Raw genomic sequence first — 20,050 nt, forward strand, 5'->3', positions numbered from 1 at the left:
AGGAAAAAGCAGAATCAGCCTTTAAATAAGCCTTAAATCTGAATAGATATAAACTGTACTTGCCGTCATGACTCTAGAATACAAGCAGTGTGGTACAGCCAGATAAAAGGTTCATGTTTTTCTGACAGAAATTTTATTTCACTATTGTTAAAGGGTTCCAAATTTTCTTCATACTGAAAACCCACCAAATCAACACTACTGAAATCAGGGGGCACTTCACACAACAAACTGAGTGCATAACGATGGTGGCCTAAGAGAGGGACTCACTCAGCTGGCTTCAGGAGTTCACAAATGCACACATTTTTATCCCACGGCTATAAACACTGCAAGTGCAGTCCTTATTTAAGGCCAAAATATGAAACTGCACCAAACAGAAAGAAATACTAATTTGAGATGCAAGTTTTTTATCAAACAAAGCTTTTTAACAACCCAAAAACCCAAAACAACAATAGGTGGTTCAAACACCATCAGCAGGAATTTTAAGAATGCATTTTTCACTTTCACAAAGAGAAGGTAGAGCTTTACAGACCTACATTACTAGCACCATCATTACATGTCTTTGGGGGAGAAGCTTTTCATTCTGTTTTGGTTGTTTTCACTAGAACTTGGCACCTCATGTCCACTCTAATCAATAAACATCTCACAGGAATACATGAACTTTTCAGTCACATACAAAATGATTCTCTCAAATGTAGCATCTCTTAATGATTTCTACAGCAGCAATTCTGCTTCATAGCCCTATCTGAAAATACCTTAAGAAAAGCACAATTTCTCTAATGATTTTCAAGGAAATGAGAGCCAAAATTAATATCAGAAATGAGTACACATTGAAAATTGGATCCTTATTTACAAGTATTCTGTCAAGAGAAAAGAGGTATTAGTTACACAACAGTGGTTTGTTTTTCTAACAGTAGGTATTTGACTTTTTAGCATGTTGCATTGAAGGAAACACTTCTAAGCAAACAAGAAACATACTCATCAGATATCTCAATGTTGAGCTTCTGTTTGGTTTGGCTGAGAGTAGTGCGGTAAAGTTTAGTGGCCATTTCAATAAGGTGATCGCTGCTGAGCAGGAAATCTCCTTTACCAGCTGCTCCTGAACCCTGAAACAGAAAGGAAAGTAATTAGGACTACCGAAACCTAGAATATGAAAAATACTAAATGCCCAAGGAAGCAGGAGTCTTCTCTTCCCAGTGCAGTGAAAGAACAGTCTTTTGTCCTGTAAATTAAATAGGGATGCAGTGCAGTGTACAGGATCAAAATGCAATTCACTATCAAAATAACTACAAACTTGTTGAGAAAGTAAAAAACCCCTTCTGACCCTAAAGGAGGGTCCCCTCCATTTGTCTTACAAAACTCGTGTTTCTGTATCCTTTTTCTGGCTACACTGCAGCAAGCTCATAGTATTTTCAAAAAGGAACAGAAACAAATTTCCAACACTAGTATTAGGATGAAGGTGGTCAGTATGAAAAAACACTATATGTAACATTCTTTAAATCCATTTGAGCTAGAATTCAAATGCCAGCTTAATGATTTTAGCAGAGCAGTGCTGACAGTGCAATGAAGCAAATATAGCACTGAAATCAGTTCTTTAGAACTGAGTAACCAAATTAGCTGTGCCATAACGTGGATTTCTTGGCATCCCATAAAGAAGAGAGAAATATTCTGCCAGTGCATCAGGAAGAATTATATGAGCAGCTAAAAAGGAAAACACTGCCACAAGTTATCCAAAACCAGATTAAAGGCCCATATTACACATTGAAAACTCCAGTTTTGAATAGGCTGCAGTGAAATACAAAGTCTGATTTTCACAAGTAAATGATCATTCATAATGTAATAACTGTTCTCATTTGGCTTCAGTAGTTTTAAATCAGTTTTTGCAGATATGTCAAAGTTCAATAAACTTCTAAACCTATGGGCTAACCACTACAATTTAATGCTACAAGATAATAAACAATTTTATATCACTGCATGTAAAACATTGTATTATTGTATTACAAAGTTATAACCAACCTCCTTGAGGTGTACTGCAAAGAAGCCATCATTTTGGGAGCTCATGGACACTTTGGTAACATCTCCCAGTGGAACTTCTGACTTGATATTGCCGGATTTTTGATCCGCAAGAAGAACATTATTTTTGGTTAGTAAGAAAATCCTGGAGGTAGCCTGTGAAAATACAAAACCATAAACCACTATCTACAAAGAGAGAACTAGTCTTTATTGAGCACCTGTTAAGACTACAAGCAGTTCATAGAGTTAATAAGCATGGCCCACATTAGCAAACATAAACATTTGATGTTCAGTAAAAGCTGCACTAAAATCAGGTCAAATTTATTTATGTGTCTAATTATAGTTTGAGAAGCTTAGCTCATTTTGGCACATATGCTTAGGTATAAACAGTTCCTTTAATTACTAACTCACAGTTATAAAACTCAGAAACTGAAACTCAGACACTATGAAAATCAGGATAACCTCATTTCTTATGCTCTGTCAATCCCCAGTCCCCAGGAAAACCAATCTATCTTTTGAGTGATAGCTGATTTAGGACTAAGCCTCACCATTTACTGTTACTCACTAAAACTGTGTTGCAGAACAACACAAATCACATCGGTTTTTTCAATGTTGTCCTCCTTTTATCTATTGGAATTATTCTTTAGGAGGATAAACATTCATATTTTCAAACAACAAATATTTTTAAAGCACAAAAATAAGATAAATAAGAACTTAATCTACATATAGTTTTTTTTCCTCTAAAATTTTAAATAATAAAATCTTAACTATTATAATTAAGAAGTAGCTGTCTTAAGCACAGAGAACCACAGCTCTTTTTTTTTTTTTTTTTTAAATCTTGAGAGTTGTAGCCTATGCAAGTACAGGAAAGATATTGTCTTCATTTAATTAGTTTCTTCTAAACCGGAAAATTAACTTGGCATCAACAACAAGCAACCTAATTTCACTCCTACAAATGCATAAATGAGATCTCCTACTTCTAATATTTAGATAGATATGGTGAAAACAATTACATTTACTAAGGGAGGATAATACTTCCTGTTTTAATAAGTATAATTTAAATGCAAACCAAGTTCTGTGTTGTCAGAGTAAAAAAGTACTCAGCATATTTAACGGCTTTATTCAAATGATACAAGAAACTTGCCTCTTCATTCCATTTTTTGGAATCAGAAGGCAGGCAAAGCTAGCCAAGTATGCCACTCACTATTTTAAAACATAATAAAATGTGATAATCGGGAGCTTCAACAACAGTATGAACTTCAAAGGGTTAAGTTTTCTAAATACTTGAACAAGAACAATGTTTTCTAACTTATTTTCTTCAGTTGGCAAATAGAAGATCTAAGTTTGGTACAGAGACTATGTTTAGTTGTGAATCAATACAATCTGTTACCAGTTGATGAGATGCCATTTTTGTTTGGGAAAGTCACTGAAAACTACAAACCCAAACAAGATTTTAGTAATCTTTATGTAAATCTAAACCAGGTATTTAAAATTACCATTTTACATAAAGCCAACTTTTCCGTCTTGTGCTTAAAAAAAGGCATTTTTAAAAATCCTCAGACTATCACATGACAGGAATGAAGTCTCCCTCTCAGTTCACTTATAACAAAAATGATCTACCCTTCTGGGTAAAGCAATTCCATTTTATTACCTTCCCATTAGCTCTATTGATCTTATTCACGACTTCTGCAATAATAATCTTTTCATCCACAGCATCTTTAAGTTTTTTGTACTTGGGGTTCTTGCTGATTTCCAAGTAAGCCCCTTGGAACGGCTGCCCAACACTGCCCAACAAAAAGACAAGGGAAACAAGAATTAAACATGAATTTCAGGGAACAGGCAAACCTCCTGAAACCATCATGTTCTGCTTCAGGCTTCTTGAAGCCAGGAGATGCACTAACTACTGTTTTCAATGACTCTATACTGCCGGAAGCTTCCTTAAGCTTTGAGACTTCTGCCAGGGAAAGTCATTTGCTGCTTCACTTTTAGCAAAAGAATACTCTAAACAACCCAGATACCTCTACTCACAGTTTCTACCTGTTTTAAACAACAACAATGCAAAATAATTTGCTATTGTCTAACAGAATAATTAGAATACAAAACTAAATGCAAAAAGGGTTCTTAACATGGTGTTCGTTTATGCAGCGTAATTGTCCTCCATCTCTGGAGCCCTCAGCACAAGAAAGACATATATGGACCTGTTAGAGCAGATTCAGAGGAGGGTCACGAAGATGATTGAGCGTGGCTGAGGCACCTCTCCTATAAGGACAGACTGAGAGAGCTGGGGTTGTTCAGCCTGGAGAAGACAAGGCTCAGGGGAGACCTTAGAGCGGCCTTCCAGTACTTAAAGGGGGCCTGCGGGAAAGGTGGGGGTAATCTTTTTAGCAGGGCCTGTCGAGAAAGGACAAGGGATAATGGTTTTAAACTAAAAGAATGTAGATTTAGACTGGATACAAGGAAAAAATTTTTTGCAATGAGGGTGGTGAATCACCGGAACGGGCTGCCCAGAGAGGTGGTAGAAGCCCCATCCCTGGAAACATTGAAGGTCAGGTTGGACAGGGCTCTGAGCAACCTGATCCAACTAAAGATGTCCCTGCTCACTGCAGGGGGTGGGACTAGATGGCCTTTAAAGGTCCCTTCCTGCCCAAACTATCCTATGCTTCTATGATCCTGGTTAGAAGCTGAAAACTGCAGCGCCCTGTGCTCTGCCCCAAGAGTCTTCAGGTGAGTACCACTATTCACTCAGTGTGTTGGTGTCGGCATTAATCTGTGCCATGCAGGCATACTACCTCAGCTGAAAATAACTTGGGAATTGCCACAGAGTATATATCTGTGATATACCAGGATGTATCTCTGATAGATCTCAGCACTTCTCCCAGGAAAAAGGGGGAGGAAGAGCGGTAAGAAACGGTATGTGCATTAGACACAGAATCTTGTATACATTAACAGCACAGCGATGGTGAATAAACAGAAATTTATTGCCAAAGACAGTAACAGGATTTATTTTTTTTTCCTTGCTCTGGAAGTATTTTCCAATTAAATGGGCCAAATTCCTATGGATATTGGAAACAAGTACATCCTTGCATATGCAATCAGTTTTGATTTAAAAATCACCCAGTAACGGTCTCTGTGAAAAAGGAAGTAACGGTCTCTGTGAAAAAGGAAATAAAACTTCATCAGGACAGAAATCTCTGCTCTTTCACAGTATTTCAGAGTGACAGACAAGAACTTGCCTTCAAGATCTGCTGTTGTTTGTTAAATGTGTACCAGCTCTTCACCAAGGCTTGTTGCACTTGCAAATCACCCCGTCTTTACCCACACCTCGGGGTTACACAGTAAAAGCTTTGCTATCAGTTAAGAATTGCTTTGTCTGGAAGTCACTTTAACTAATCATTTTGATTAAATTACAGTCAAAGTACTAAATGCAAAGCTTCACCAAGACTAGAGCCCAGGAGGAACTGATATACTGTGTGGAATAGCACTACCTTTGTAATTGCATCTCTAGCACACAGGGAGATGGGAGAGAAAAGGAAGGGTACAGGTACTTTAGTACTCACAAGAAATTCCTCTCTGTTTTTTAATTACATTATACACAGAAAATTAGCCACATCCTATGAATTGTTACTATACTAATTAATCAGAAACTTTATACAGTAATTTCCTCCACCCTTAGGCCAATAAAAAATGCAACAGGAGCTCTGAATACAAGACAAAAAGAGATGGAAATGTTTCTAAGTGAGTGCAGGGTGGAGAAAGCATTCTAACTTTCTACCATGTTGGAGCTTTGGGGTTTTTTGTTTTTATTAATTACCATTATGAAACCATAGTCACCAAACCAGTAGACTCCCTGTGGACTTTGTCCCTAATCAAATGATGACGACTTACAAGCTAAAACTGAAATGAATCAACAGTTACTTTCTATCACATATACCACTTAAGAATGTCTTGGATAAAAGTAACTCAGATATGTATTTGCTGTATAACATTTCATTGTTCAATCTTAGTGTAAAAAGTACCAAACCAAGGGTATAAATAAAATTTCTTCCTTCCCAAGGAGCTCTATGCTGATTGGATACATACTGACTCAAAGCAAAAAAACCTGCTTGCTCCTAGAAAGTCCAAGGGCAGCATCTTTCTCTTTTCCCAGCCGCATGAAAAGAAACCCCAAAGCAAATGAGGAACAAACCACAAGCTAACATATACAGCCATTAAATAAGTGATCTACTGAAGGGAAGAAAGAGAAACATATACTGAGCCCATTACAGGAAAAAGGAAATGTCTAAACAAAAAAAGAAACAAAACCCATAAAATGCACAACCAACCAAGCAGAGCTTGTCCATGCATGGAACTGCTCTCATCAACTCTTGCAGATTCCTGTTCCTCCCTCTACCAACCCTTGCTTCTCGCTTTACAGCGTGTTGTTCCTGCTCAGCTCAAACTATAAAAGAAAACTCTCCTGAGATGGACAAGACCTTGTTTACAAGAAAAAACACAATTTCTAAGCTCATATTCACTTAAAAAATTCAATTCAACTTCTTTCAAGGATGTCAGATCTCTATTTTGTCAGTTTTATTGCATATAAAAAAAAAGTGCATTCCTTAAGTAAAATCAGATACTGATGTACTTTCTTAATGCTAGCTCTACAGATAGTAATGACAAGAATTTATCGGTTTTTAAAAACTCAGTAATCTGAGAAACCAAAAAACTTATTTGCAGAGATTTCACATTTTTAAAAAGTCTCCAACTAAAAAAAAAATAAAATTCTAAACCAGAAATTAACTTCTAAGCCCATTTTGAAGCATGCTTTCAAAAAGCTATATACCAACGTACCTAACTCTTAAAGTATCTAGCCTTCCCATTAGAGCATTATGCTGAATGTACTAAGTTTGAACATAGGAGATTTCACTGGCATGCCTCATCTGGAAGTGACATTGTCACAGCCTTTCAGTTCACTCTACATTTATTAGTTGCAGGAACCAGCGTGATGGAAACTAGGGGAAAGGATGAGAGTCATTCCCTTCTACAAGTTCTCCAAACTTTTATGCTGTGAACAGGTCACAGGAGGTTAAAACAACAAAAAAATCATGGTTTCTGGACAGAAGTGCACAGTATTGCAGGATTTAGTGGCCTGCAACAACATCTAAATTAGAAGCAAACAGGTCAATCTCCAGGATTGTAAAATAAAATTATGGAGGGACATTGTCAAACAAGGAATATGCAAAATCTTGCTTAGTCTCCTAAAGCTATGTAAGGGTACTGCATTTATCGTACACTATAAGCAGCAGAATAAGTCATTACCTGGCTGGATATAAAGCCTTCTTGTCCTTGAAAAGTTCGCTTGCTTCCAGTTTTTCTTCATATATAAGCTTCTGCTGATCTGTGAACTGGTCTCTGTACTTTTTACACTAAAAAACATGATATATTAAACATACTAAAAAAATTATCCTTCCAAATCTGATCTGAAGCAGCAGCACCACCACAGACTAATGTTTGCTTATTGCTCAAGATGCACATTCTTTGTATACTTCTGAAGTGACTCAGCTCCATCCTACATGCCACTGTAGCCCAGTAAAAAACAGCAGAGGTGTTTTTCTTCTCACCCATTCTAGATACTTCTGAATTACAACAAAACCAATATCTAAACCATCTTGTTTAAGCATGTCGCATTTGAACATGAGCTTAATCTGCATGTTGCATTTAAACATAAGCTTAATCTATCAGATACCAGTCACTGGAACACTGTGCTAAAAAGGTTCACAGAAACATACATATAGTTCCACAATTGTGGAAGTTTGTGTAAACAAAGGAAAGAATAAAACAGCTGGGAGGATGAATTTTGCAGGCACAGAAAGAAAAACTGTTCCTTGACAATTCACAGAAACCATAGCCAACAAGATCAGCAAAATGTCTCATCAGCACTTAAACAGATTCTCGCCGTTCTCTTCATCCGAAGATCCAAACCAAATCTCAGCTAACCACAACTCATCAGTAAAAAATTCCACCCAGCACTTCCAATGTTGGTCTAAGAGTCCCCGTCCTGGCCATGGACATAAGTATTATATGCTACCAATTAACAGGCAACAGGCATACTGCTTTACTGTTAAGTCAAAAAGCTGATGGCAGGAAGCAATCCTCTCTCCCTTGCCCCAGAAAGGAGTAGGCAGGATAGTTATAACCCTTTGCAGGCCAAAGACAATACGATCGAAACCCATACTTCTTCTAAAGAAATAAAATCATCCTGGCTGGAACGGGAAGAAACACATCCTAAAAACCAGGCCCTTCATGAACAAAACTACTGAAAATCATGTGATGAAGTTCTATACAGACTGGACCAGAATGTGTCCTACCCTCCACAAATGGAAAATCCTCTTTAGTTCCTTGTGAGTTGAATCCAAGAAAAGGTAAGGTCTCGCTGGCCAGTTTTTATCTATTGGTGATAAAGAAGGCATCTTATTCTTCATTTCCAGGAAGTATTTTTGCATCTGTGATAAATTTGAAGCAAGATGTTTATTAATGTTCAAATACCAGAGTTATTGAAATAAGCAAGGAAAAGCAGATGCTCTGTGATTAAAAGCACAGTTACCAAACTGTAACTCCCAGCTTTCAATCTGAATATGGATTTAAAAAGCCAGGTATATTAAGAAATGCAGATCCAGATATCATAGAAGTGTGGCAAATGATTGGTTGGTACCATTCCCACACCTCTGAAACACTATCATTATCCTTTCTTTACAACATCAGAAAATTTAAGTTGGCAATTTTCCATATGCTTAGCTTGGACATTTCCTTAAAAGGACTATTAAGGCCATAACACAGCTGTTACTTTTGCTAGAAAACAAAAGTTTAAAACACAGAAAATGTACATGTGCTTTGTATGGATATATACATACAAGTCTCTGAAGGGTAAATTCATAAATTTTTCTTCCAGCATTGGCTCTGAAGAATTTCCTGTACTCTCTACGGACCTGAAAAGTTAAACAAACCCTCAAAGTGAATACAAAGAATGAATTTGTTTGCACAGGTATTCTTTTATAAAGCTTTATGGCAGAAAATACTAAAAAAAACATATAAACATGCAAAGTGTTCCCTGAAATACGAATACTAACTGGCTACACTTAAAATACATGAACCAGACTGTGGACCAAGAGGTCAGAATGTTACCTTGGCTGACCTGAGTACAGTCATTTGCAAATTTAACAGAGAATTTGAAATACTCTCCTCTGAAAAGGCAAGCTATTCAAATATTGTTGAATTCACAGTACGAATCTATTTTGATAGGCTTTCGCATAAAGTTAGACTGGAAAAAGTGAGGTATCAGTGATACATATTTTATTGTGCCTGAAGTGATGCTGAACTGATGTTAATTACATAGTTAACTGATGAACCACTTCTGATTTTTCTCAAGATTCTTAATACATAGATTTTTCTATAATAAAAAAACCCTGTATTTTTTTTTCCAGAGCAGACTTATATATGAAAAAAACCCTCTTTTCACATAAGCAGTCTTCATTCCAAAAGGAAAATAAGGTTTTGGTGCTTGATAAGAGAATCAACACAAAGTTTGCTTAATGTCAGCAAGCTTGATATTTGTTCCTAAAATACATTAAAAAAAATAAAAGAAGTGATCACTGAGAATCATTTTTGCAGGTGATACTCATTTTTAAAACATGCTTTTTTAAATGTAAGTTTCAGAGTACTTGTTCTGCCCTTTGTATTTCTGTCAGTGCTAATTAGCATAGTATCTAAATTCCTCCTTTCAGAAAATGCAATCTGAGAGAGCACACAACTGGTTTGCAGTTTTCTGTGAAGGCCAGGCTCACGTCAAGTTAGCTGAAACATCCCCCAACTTTTTCAAACTTTGGCACAGCCTGCAACACACCTGTTACAAGTTTTGAGCAAAAAACAGGGAAAACATCGTGGCTTTGCATAATTTACCCCAGAGAAAATTTAGTGGTTTTAGCTAACTCGCTTTGTGTTGCTGAGTTCACTGTAACCAGAAAATAAAGGGAAACCCATAGAGGAAAAACCCACATCAACTTCTAAGAAAAAACTTGTTTGGCTTACCCTGGCACATCTTCGGCCCCATACTGTGTCATGCATTTTAAGATAAGCCAGCATTTTGAAAACAAGAATCTGTCACCATTCAGAGGTTAAAACAACTCCACAGATAAATGGGTTTTGCTTAATTACACATTAAGATGCATCAACAAAACTGACAGCTGTCATCACTCTATGCAAATACAGCACATAATTTTTTCCTCCTCACCTTATAAGAAAAATTATTAGAGTTCTTGTTCACTGATTTTCTGTATGTGTACATCCTTTATTTATCATTCAGGGATGGAAATTAACACACTCAAAGCCACTCCAACCACAATCATCCCAAATCTCACCGTGTTCTCATAGACTGTCTTTAATGATGGTGCTTTATATTATTCTTCGTGAGCTGCATGGTGTGCAAATTAATTTGGAACAAAGGGACTAATATACACCCACACATCCTATTGGCGCTGCAGGGAAGCTGCAAAGCAAGCACTGAGAAATGCAAGCCGTTCCAGAAAAGCCTAAATCTGGCAAGTACCGCAAATGCTATTAAAATCTACTTATCATACAATTCAAAAAAAAAAAAAAAGACTGAAGAATTAATAATCTTGATCACTTGTATCAACTTTAAATCTTCAACTCCATATGTCATGGGTCAAAATGCTTTGCCATCAGACAAACAGAAATTGCCTGTAGAACAGTGATCTATTGGAATCACAGACTATGTTCTTATTCAGAAAAATCCACCTGTTTCGGGTGAGACAGAAGTGCCGCTTACACTATTTAAAAAATACATTGAAAAACCACACCACAGACAGGCAGAAACGTATTCCTGCTATAATGTGCCTTAAAGGTTTTGGATTCATCAGTTTTCCTTTAAATGCTGTTTGACATAAAACAGCCTCTGAGTTCTCAAGAGGCACATACTGTTTTAAAATCAAAAAAACAGACCCACTTTGGCAGTAGTACCTAAAGTATGATTCCGATCTGCAGAATGACTTCTTAAAATGGCTCCTTTTTATTTCCAGCTCTGGTTTCCATGTATGTATTGTAATGGATTTTTAATATACATAATATACATAGATTATATATAATTATATGTTTTGTAATGATTTTTCCCATTTCATCATTGTTAGAATAAGTATGAGAACATGAGAGCTGGGCTTTACTCTGCATTATCAAGCAAATTGTTCCCTTTTATACTTCTGCAGTCTACAATATCTCTATTAGCAAAAGTGACACCCAGCCAAACAAAACTGATTCAGATTTCCGTAGTTCTTCAGGACTGCATCTGTAAAACTACATTTGAAAACTGTGTTATGTAAATCGTTTGGGCACAGACCTGAAACATCTCAAGATGCCATTTTCATAGTCTATTTACGGAGTAGAACTACATTTTTCCAGATTACAAATGTGTTTTCTTTTGCCAACCAGTCCTTGAAAGCAAGGGGCAGAAAAGAAAAGACTCTTGTACATCTCAATTTTTCTGGGAATTCATGGCTGCCACCATGCAATGCCGTGCCCTAAAAAGGCTTGATGGAAGCAACAGGACATTATCATTAGCTTTACACCACGCCCTTGACACTGGGGTCAGGGGTCTAATGTGAGCAGCAGCGAGAGTCAAACAGCTCCACTCTACTTCCCATTTAAACAAGCAGAGGTCACAATACAAAAATACATCCTTGTAATCTTTCCAGATAGCATCTTTGCCAACGTAGGTCAGGTTTTTACGTCAACCACCACAATAGAGTCCCTTTAATCTGACATTTGCCTTTTACTTGAAAACTGAAATTCCTAATATGACAAAAAACACCTGATGCCTAAATATTACTGTAAATGAGGCATTTTCAGCTTATGAATTTTTGAGTAAAATCCATGACAAAATTTAGCAATGTAATTCTCTGTAAAAGTCATCCCTACTAGCAAGCCCACATAAATGCTTGTTTATTAAGTGTTAGTAAGATGCCACGCTTTATTGAGTTCATGTTGACAGATGGGAGTGTTTGAGAAAGTACCTTCAGTCCAAGCCAGTAAGCCCAAATGACTGCAACAGCATGCTTACGCCTAGCCTCCTCCTTCAAGTGTTTCAATTCCCTTCGAGCCTAAAAGGTTTGGATAGTGAAAAAAAGAGACAGCGCGATGCAGATAGCACAACGACCAGGAAAAGGCTTCTCCCAAATAGAACAGCCAACTTACAATCAAGATATAGAAAGACAGAAGAACAGCGTTTAACTTTTCAAACCCAACATGTCAGTGTGAATTGGTGTGAAGCCACATAGGAGGTCAAAAAAGCCTCCACTGCTGCCTAAGTGGCACATACAGATAAGAATTTTGTCAGTCTCGTTATTTGCTATCAGTGTTTCCATCTTCTTTTCCGTGCACACCTTGCAATCTGTGGTAAGTATCTCATCACTTGATCCTAATGGAGGACTTTGCCTGTGGTTGCATGATCAAAATGATGTGTATGAAAATCAAGACTTACTAAAATCTCACTATCTAGTCACTTCTTCCACTGGAAAGTGCCTGGGCAGAATAGAAATAACTCTGAAACTATGTATGTAATGATGAATTACTGGCACTGTATTGAAGGCTGTTATTCTGGAGGTTATTTTTTATTTTGATCTTCATGTACTTTAAAAAAAATCTCCAGCCTGGTAAATTATGTCTGTCTTTAGGGAACGAAGGGGTAAACCCCCAACCTAGTGCCTTCCTCATGTACAAAGAGATAAGCACCAATTTACATTTCATTAATCGTTCCCTTTTTAGGAAAGCAATTTACAAAGTATTCTAAACACAAAGGCATGTGTGGGCAACTTAACAGAATCTCACATTTTAGAAGACATAAGTACATTTGTTATTCAGTTATCTGATGATAAAAGTCAAGGAAAATGGAAGAGTTCCATTATTACAGGATCAGTCACAGCAGCTCTAGCCATATATGCACTTGTCAAGTTATATGTCGTCAAACAGACTTGTGCAACAGCAGTTCCCACCTGTGACAGTTAACATTTTTTGGATGCAGCTAGAAAGGTTAATTTGCATTAGATGTAGGCTCTCAAAGAATATGTTTTCACTCATCTGCTTGGAACAAAAAACTCCTACTATACAGCACCGTAAGAACAAGGACTCTGCAAAGCTAAGTATTTGTCTGTCTTGTGAAAAAGAAGGAAACTGAGTACTTGAAGTCTATTGCTCTTTTTTTGGGTAAAGCAATAACTTTCAGAAACTTTTGTTTTAAATAATCCCCTGGAAAAAGATAAAACATCACACCAATAACAAGTATTATCTCTTATCAGATACTGTAATTATTTTTCTAATCTTAATTCAATTTAGATTATAATATTTAGATAGAGATATTATTATATTCAGATTCTTTAAGGAATAAGGAGGCATTTTAAAACTGAATTCCTGGGAGCCAACTGATAAAAATAACTACTAAAACATGTTAAAAATTATCCAAATCTACTAAATATTTAAATGAGAAGCTCTATCACAATTAACACTATTGCATCCACTTTCTGGATGTGTCCTTTTTAATTCTAATGAACATCTTAAACCTAGGAAAGTAAATATCACTTCTGCAGTAGTGAGCAATTTTTTGGTGAAAGGAACTCTAGTTAAAAATAAATTACCAATGTATTGCATTTAAACAAACGTAGCTACGTAAATATCAAGCTAGAACTGAAAAGTTCCAATGTCTCTGTAGTATGAGAGAAATTCTGTACATGTTTTTTGGATTCCCAGGGCTGCCATTTCATTAGAAATCTAATAGAATTGTATCAAAATAGCGAAGGTCAAGCTCAGCATTATGTTCCAGATGTAATCTGAGCACATTTCTCCATATAGTTGGCAAGGTGTTCTGACAACACCACCCCTACAACCTAAATAATAACTGGAAAATATTTTAAACTCGGTGTATTTACTGAATACGGTTTTCAACTCAATTACAAATTTATTAATTGAAATTAAAAAAATTTTGACCTCTAGTGAACAGCATTTCAAATGTTCACATAACCCACAACTGCAAGCTGGGGATTAGCAAGAATCTTTCAGTGGGACTTTGCTTCTGAAAACAAACAGCTGATGCTGGAATTCCTGGGATTTTTCTAGGGCTTTAAGTTTAGAATTGCAAACTAACATCATTTTCTGCTAAAAGATCAGTTCATAAAACTTCACTTTATTTGTACTTACTGAAATTTTCTTACTAGCTCAAATCACAGCCAAAGAATCAATTAAACCAATTAAAACTAAAATTTAGTAAAACTTAATAGCGTTGGTTTGAACTTGTAAATGAAGACTGTCCAGGGTGCAGAATACACAGCCTGGTGAAGGTCTCAATTGGATCACTAACACACTGTCACTGAAAGCACTTGGGGGGGCGGGGGGGGGGGGCGTGGGGAAGGAACAATACACCAAAAACCCCAACCTTCTCTCCCCTCGCAAACCATGCTTTGCATACTTGCATGTAGTAAATGCATTTCCTAATTTGAGAATACTGTAGTCTAGTCATTTTTAATCTAGTCAAATGGCTTGTTAGTGCAAATCACTACTTGGTTGCCATGCAAAGAATTTCCTACTCTATTAAAAACTGACATACAGAATGTTGTCAGATTTATTAAGTGCGCCATGAATGGAAATGGAAGGAATCAATGATCATGCTCTATTATTTTAAAGTCAATTGTATTAGTCATTAATTCTCACTATTTACTACTGATTAAACGTTGATATTTTTGGGTAATGAAGGGGGGCATGTGATGTGTGCATGAAGTACCTTATATCCAAGCCAGTAAGCCCAAATAACAGCAATAGCATGTTTATTTCTAGCCTCCTCCTTCAGTCGTCTCAGTTCCCTTCGCGCCTGTGATGCATTTGAAAATGGGATATAGAAAAGCTTAGGAAGGAAAAGGTTATTGCAAGTTCCCAATTGTGCAAGAAAGAAAGAAAGAAACCAGTCACTACTAACAACAAATATTAAAGTATGTCCCAGCTTCCCAGATTGCACCAGCTAAAACATGTTAGCAGCAAAAGAGAAACAAAAAAAATCAGCAGTTTAAGCCACTGAAAACATTCCCAGATATCTTTATCCTGAAAGGCCTCCTTCATTCTGTGTAGAGACAACTAAGTGCACAATTTGTTGCCATTTTCTTACCTGGGTACCATGCCAATAAGCGGCAATTATTGTGGCAGCCTCATTACAACGCTTCTGATGCTTAAGTTCCCGAAGAAGTTTACGAGCCTGTAAACAATTGAAAACACTATTTTATTCAAAAAAGTCCTATATTTTTAAATGATTTTAAACTAGGGTTCTGCAAGCTACAAATCTAGGGAAAATGAAAAAAAGCCTCCAAATCCCCAAGCAAACAAATTCAGCAATGCTACGCAGCCTAATATTCACTGTTCCAGGGAGGATTCTGTGCACAAATGACAGCTTGGGACTGGCAGTTCAGGAGGTCTCAGTTCAATGTTTAGTTTTCTCCCAGATTTGCTGCACCACCTGAGATACATTGTGCACTGTATGTCTGTCTGCACAATGGCAACAATACTTTTCCTCCACTCAGTATATGTCTATAAATCACAAGTAAATTGTCTGGCTCTAGGTCACACTAAAGGCTGCTGTCACACCAGGTTTTTATCCATGGCAGTGCTACCACAAAAAAGCATGTTCTCCAATGACAAACAGAAAAACGTAACTCAAGATGAGATGATGCTTTTATCCAGTTTTCTTGAAATAACACTCATGCGAAAGGACAGCACATCAATAGTTAAACTGAAAGGATATTTTTAACTCATTTGAAATAAAGACAAAGTAAAAAACAAGAAAAATAGTGAAATCAAATTACACTAGCAAATTACGCTGGCAAATTTGAAAACCTTCCGAGCACAAGAGGGCTGTTTACACCTATAGCCAGTAACTGCAGCCCCTTCCTTCCCTGTTTGACAGGAAGGGAACTGACTCCAGAATTAAAGGTAGTTCTCCCCTAAATAGAGGAGAAAGCCACATTTAGTGGGGTGGAGAAATTTAATAAGAAAACAGAGGAGCCCAGGGACATTTTTTCTGAAGCTGGACAGCAGTAGTTGCTTTAAGCACTGTGGCTGCTTTCATGAGAGCAGTTAACCTCATTTTTACCTCTTATTAAAGCATCACTCCTTAAATCCCTACTACGGCTGCAGGATTATCCCTTCACAAAGTACAAACCTCTCAGAGAGGAAGCAAAGTTGTAGCACATTGAGGCAAGCAAACGGCAATAAAGTACTTGCTCAACACAAGCTGAGTACAGTTCGCTTTCATCCCTCTGCTTAGCGCACAGAGGAGAATTGAAGATTTAACCCAAGAAACATACTGCTCAGGTGACCCAAACTCTTTATTTAAAGCCTGCTTTCAATTTTGTTCATTCTTTGAGAATCCTGTTAACCGTAACATAACCACCACCAACCACAACTTATTTCTTCAAAACCAGTCAAATGGTACCGTTTTCATAAGCCCCGTGGCAGAGTCCTGGACCATCCCACTCTGGAGATGCCCAGCTGCATGGTTAGTGCATACCTAGGTCTGCTCTGAACACCAGACTCCCTCATTCACACTCCAGCCCACGTAAAGAGGGCGCCTCTCTCCAAATTCTCTGGCAGCAGATGCCCCAAGGATAACCCAGTAGCATAGTGTGGTCCCAGCCTTCCACTTGCACCATTTCCAGGGATTTATAGTCGAGGCTGCATGCCTCACCTCTTTTATGGCAAACCCGAGTGTTTAACAACGGCTACGGCACAGCCACAGCTCAGTGGACAGGAGGCATGAAAGCCAGCAGGCTTAGTGCACTTGGAATGTGTTTTCTGACCTGCTCCTTACCTCACCATGCAGACATAGCCGCAGTAACAGGAAACTCACCTTCCATCCTCTGATGTAAGACTGTACTACAATAGCCGAACTTTTTATCTTCTGATACTTTTTTTGTTGCTGTATTGGAAATAAATATGTGATGCTTAGAACAGAATATTGCAACTCTAAAATACTGTATAATAAAACTTTCATTACTAACATTTGAAAATATGGTTAAGGATACAAGCAGTAAATGTAAAAAGTGAACAACTTTTGAACAAGCAGATCAGAGCGTCGATTCTGTGTTCAACTCGAGGGGAAACAAAGCACATCAACAATGCTGCATGGACAATGTCACACTCTGTTTACAGAAACACCAAGTTCATGGTCAGCAGCACAGAAGTGACATGGATTAAATACTAACAGTAACAGCTTTATTTGTCTTTCCCACCAACAGAGTAGCATACAAACCGTCACAAATGCCCAGGTTTGTTGGCTAAGCTTTTTACCATCTTTTCATAAGACTTGTTCTTATGGGACCACAGTCCCGTTATAATACCAAATGCTGATGATAACTTCGGGACAGGAAAAAAGAAAACCCATGGATTCCTGAATGACTTGCTGGAATATTATCCAAGTATTCCAGTTTGAACAATAAATTTCCTGGACAGCCGAGCATTTTCCTTCTAAAAAGCTCAGTTGTCCAGTAGACTAGTAGTTAGCATAATACTAAGGGAACAAGAGTTGACAGACTTTGCAATAAGGCTTTTAGACTTCACGCTCAGCCCACTCAATTACAGTGAAGAACATCTCTGTAAGAGAGCTAGAGAGAATCCCCTCTAGGCCACATTCATGCCAGGACTGACATCCATCATGCCTTGCAAGAGAACAGACAGGCAAGCGCCTACAGACCCTTTAGCCAAGCCTCCAGCACAAGGAGTTGTCAAAAACCTTTGTTCATGCAAGAGATACCTTATGAAACCTTCCAAATCACAGTGCCTAACAGTCACGTTGGGTTAGACAATGGTGCCCTCCATCTACATAGAGAGGCTGAGGAAATATCTCTATTGCCACCCGTAAGTAATTCTGAGGGTCTTGCTATGACTGAAATTCTACATTCAAAGACAACTGCTGCCATGTTTCACCAGTGAACCAATCAAGGTCTACAGTTAAGGAATCAACAATGATGTGAACTTGGTCATTTATTTGTTTTCATTTCTTTATATTAACAGTTGTGCCAATCTAGCTCTTGTAACTGCAACTTTAATTCATTAAGATAGTATGAGATTATAATGAAGCCATATGGGCACAATACAATTTGGTAATGCTGTTTGTAGAAACAGTGCATTCAATCACAGAAATTCAAAGAGAAGAGTCTTTACAGTAACAAAGCATTTATTCATACTTTTTCCAAATGATCTATACTTCTCTCTAATTATCCAAGATAACGGAGCCAAACACTAGCAACTTTCAAGATGATAAACAGAAGTGTTCATCAACGAAAAACAGTGATTGTCAATTCTGCAACTTAAGTTTTAAAACCAATAAATCTTCTTTTATCATAAGTCAATGTTGTTTACTAACTGAGGAAAGGACGTGAAAGAGTCATTTAACAGAACTGTTTAGTTCATGACACAGAACATCCAGTCTACAAACAGATTTGAAACTGTTCTAGAACTGTATCAATAACAATACTCAACTACAAGTCTTATGAGCTATAATTAAAATAGATCCCTGGGACCCTCCCAAGCGGCATTCTTGAGCCTCAAATGCAAAGGTTCCAAATAAGGCAAAAATACAAAAAGCCCTAGGAATGACGAATTCCACAGAATTGCACATGTATATTGCTAAACATTTTTTACACATTAACCATATGTTTTGAAAGCACTATAAGTGCCAGGCAGCACAGCATGTTAGCTGAATGAAAAACACCCTTCCCAGCTGGGCCACGAAATCCTCCTCTCCCAGAGCTAAAAGACTCTTGGTGAGCTTTTTAATTATTTAAGCACAAGCACAATGCAAACACTTAATAGCGGTCTATAGAAAGCAAATTTTCTTTATTCACATTATCGGTACTTAAAATACTGACATAAAATGGAATTCTTTCAACACTTCTCCATATATATCAAGGTTATATGAAATATCATATCATGGGTACATGAAAAAATGTATTAAACAATGAAAAGAACCCCCATTTAGTAAGGATAGTATCTTACTGCATATCTCCTGTACCAGGAAGCAACCACAATCTGGCTTTTTTTCATTAACAAGAAGCGTGTGCGGCACTTCCAACCTCTATAAATCTTCTCAATTAGAGTAGCCAAGTCCTCCAACCGCTGCTTTCTCAGATCTTCTAGTTTGAAGAGCTGGGTGTGGGTTTGGTATTTTTTGACATTGGAAGAAAAACAGCAGGGGAGAAGAGACCAGAAAAAACCCATAAGCACAGCTATTGTAAGAGAAATCTCTCATTTATTCAAGTCCCCCTTCAGACACCTTTTGGTTTATTCATCTCCAGAGCTATAGGTAGATACATGAACAAGGTTTGTGGCAGATACCCTGTCACAAGTCAGCGCATGAAAGTTACACTACATTCAGGCTGACAACTATTTTGAGAGTCACACCAATTTTAATGGGTCTAACATTAAAAAGTGCCTTTTTTAATGCTATATTCCATGGAATACATCAAAGTGCTGTATCTAGACAAATCTGTAGTAACCAGCTAGTGAATTATGCCATTCGTAACAGACTATAGTCATGAAAGATGGCCCGATTTTGCAGAGGACATTTTTCACTTACGGTTCTTGGGTTGCGGATGAATATCTTTGATCTACCAAATGAAAATTCTTCTTCAGGGATTTCCAACTCATTAAACAGTACCTCTACTCCAGCCCTAATAAGAAGTAAATGAGCTTAACAAACATGACTCCCAGCTCTAAAACTTCTTAGTTTACGTATTCACAGATCAATTTCTGGAAGGTATATGAAAGCATATTTTAAATTCTTAAATAGTGCTTGACATAAGAAGATTGAAAACCTAAGTCATTTACTCACTGGTTATTCAGCTAAAGGCAAGAATAATCACTGTAAAGATTCAGAATAATCTGATGAAAAAAGAGCAATTTTTAATATAATAGCATCAGCAATGGCCTATTTTTTTCCTCTTACATCTATAATGATTTTACT

The 20,050-nt window shown here is 37.3% G+C and overlaps 1 protein-coding gene across 4 annotated transcripts in view; it reads right to left on the reverse strand.

Moving 5' to 3' along the window:
- Positions 1 to 20,050, reverse strand: part of MYO1B (myosin IB) — a 95,784-nt gene that overhangs the window by 1,686 nt on the left and 74,048 nt on the right. The window contains exons 18-29 of one of the 4 annotated variants that reach the window (XM_086466137.1): positions 19,664 to 19,757; positions 19,084 to 19,233; positions 16,937 to 17,005; positions 15,203 to 15,289; positions 14,825 to 14,911; positions 12,069 to 12,155; positions 8,901 to 8,975; positions 8,358 to 8,492; positions 7,309 to 7,415; positions 3,662 to 3,794; positions 2,014 to 2,166; positions 976 to 1,103 (exon numbers count right to left, since the gene is read on the reverse strand). In XM_086466137.1, the coding sequence (XP_086322263.1) occupies positions 976 to 1,103; positions 2,014 to 2,166; positions 3,662 to 3,794; positions 7,309 to 7,415; positions 8,358 to 8,492; positions 8,901 to 8,975; positions 12,069 to 12,155; positions 14,825 to 14,911; positions 15,203 to 15,289; positions 16,937 to 17,005; positions 19,084 to 19,233; positions 19,664 to 19,757 (1,305 nt within the window). The remainder of the gene's footprint in view (positions 1 to 975; positions 1,104 to 2,013; positions 2,167 to 3,661; positions 3,795 to 7,308; positions 7,416 to 8,357; positions 8,493 to 8,900; positions 8,976 to 12,068; positions 12,156 to 14,824; positions 14,912 to 15,202; positions 15,290 to 16,936; positions 17,006 to 19,083; positions 19,234 to 19,663; positions 19,758 to 20,050) is intronic. The other 3 variants (XM_086466138.1, XM_086466139.1, XM_086466140.1) reach the window with 3 other exon arrangements.

The sequence above is a fragment of the Leptosomus discolor genome, chromosome 5, assembly GCF_034619465.1.
Source record: "Leptosomus discolor isolate bLepDis1 chromosome 5, bLepDis1.hap2, whole genome shotgun sequence".
Classification (NCBI taxonomy): Eukaryota; Metazoa; Chordata; class Aves; order Leptosomiformes; family Leptosomidae; genus Leptosomus; species Leptosomus discolor.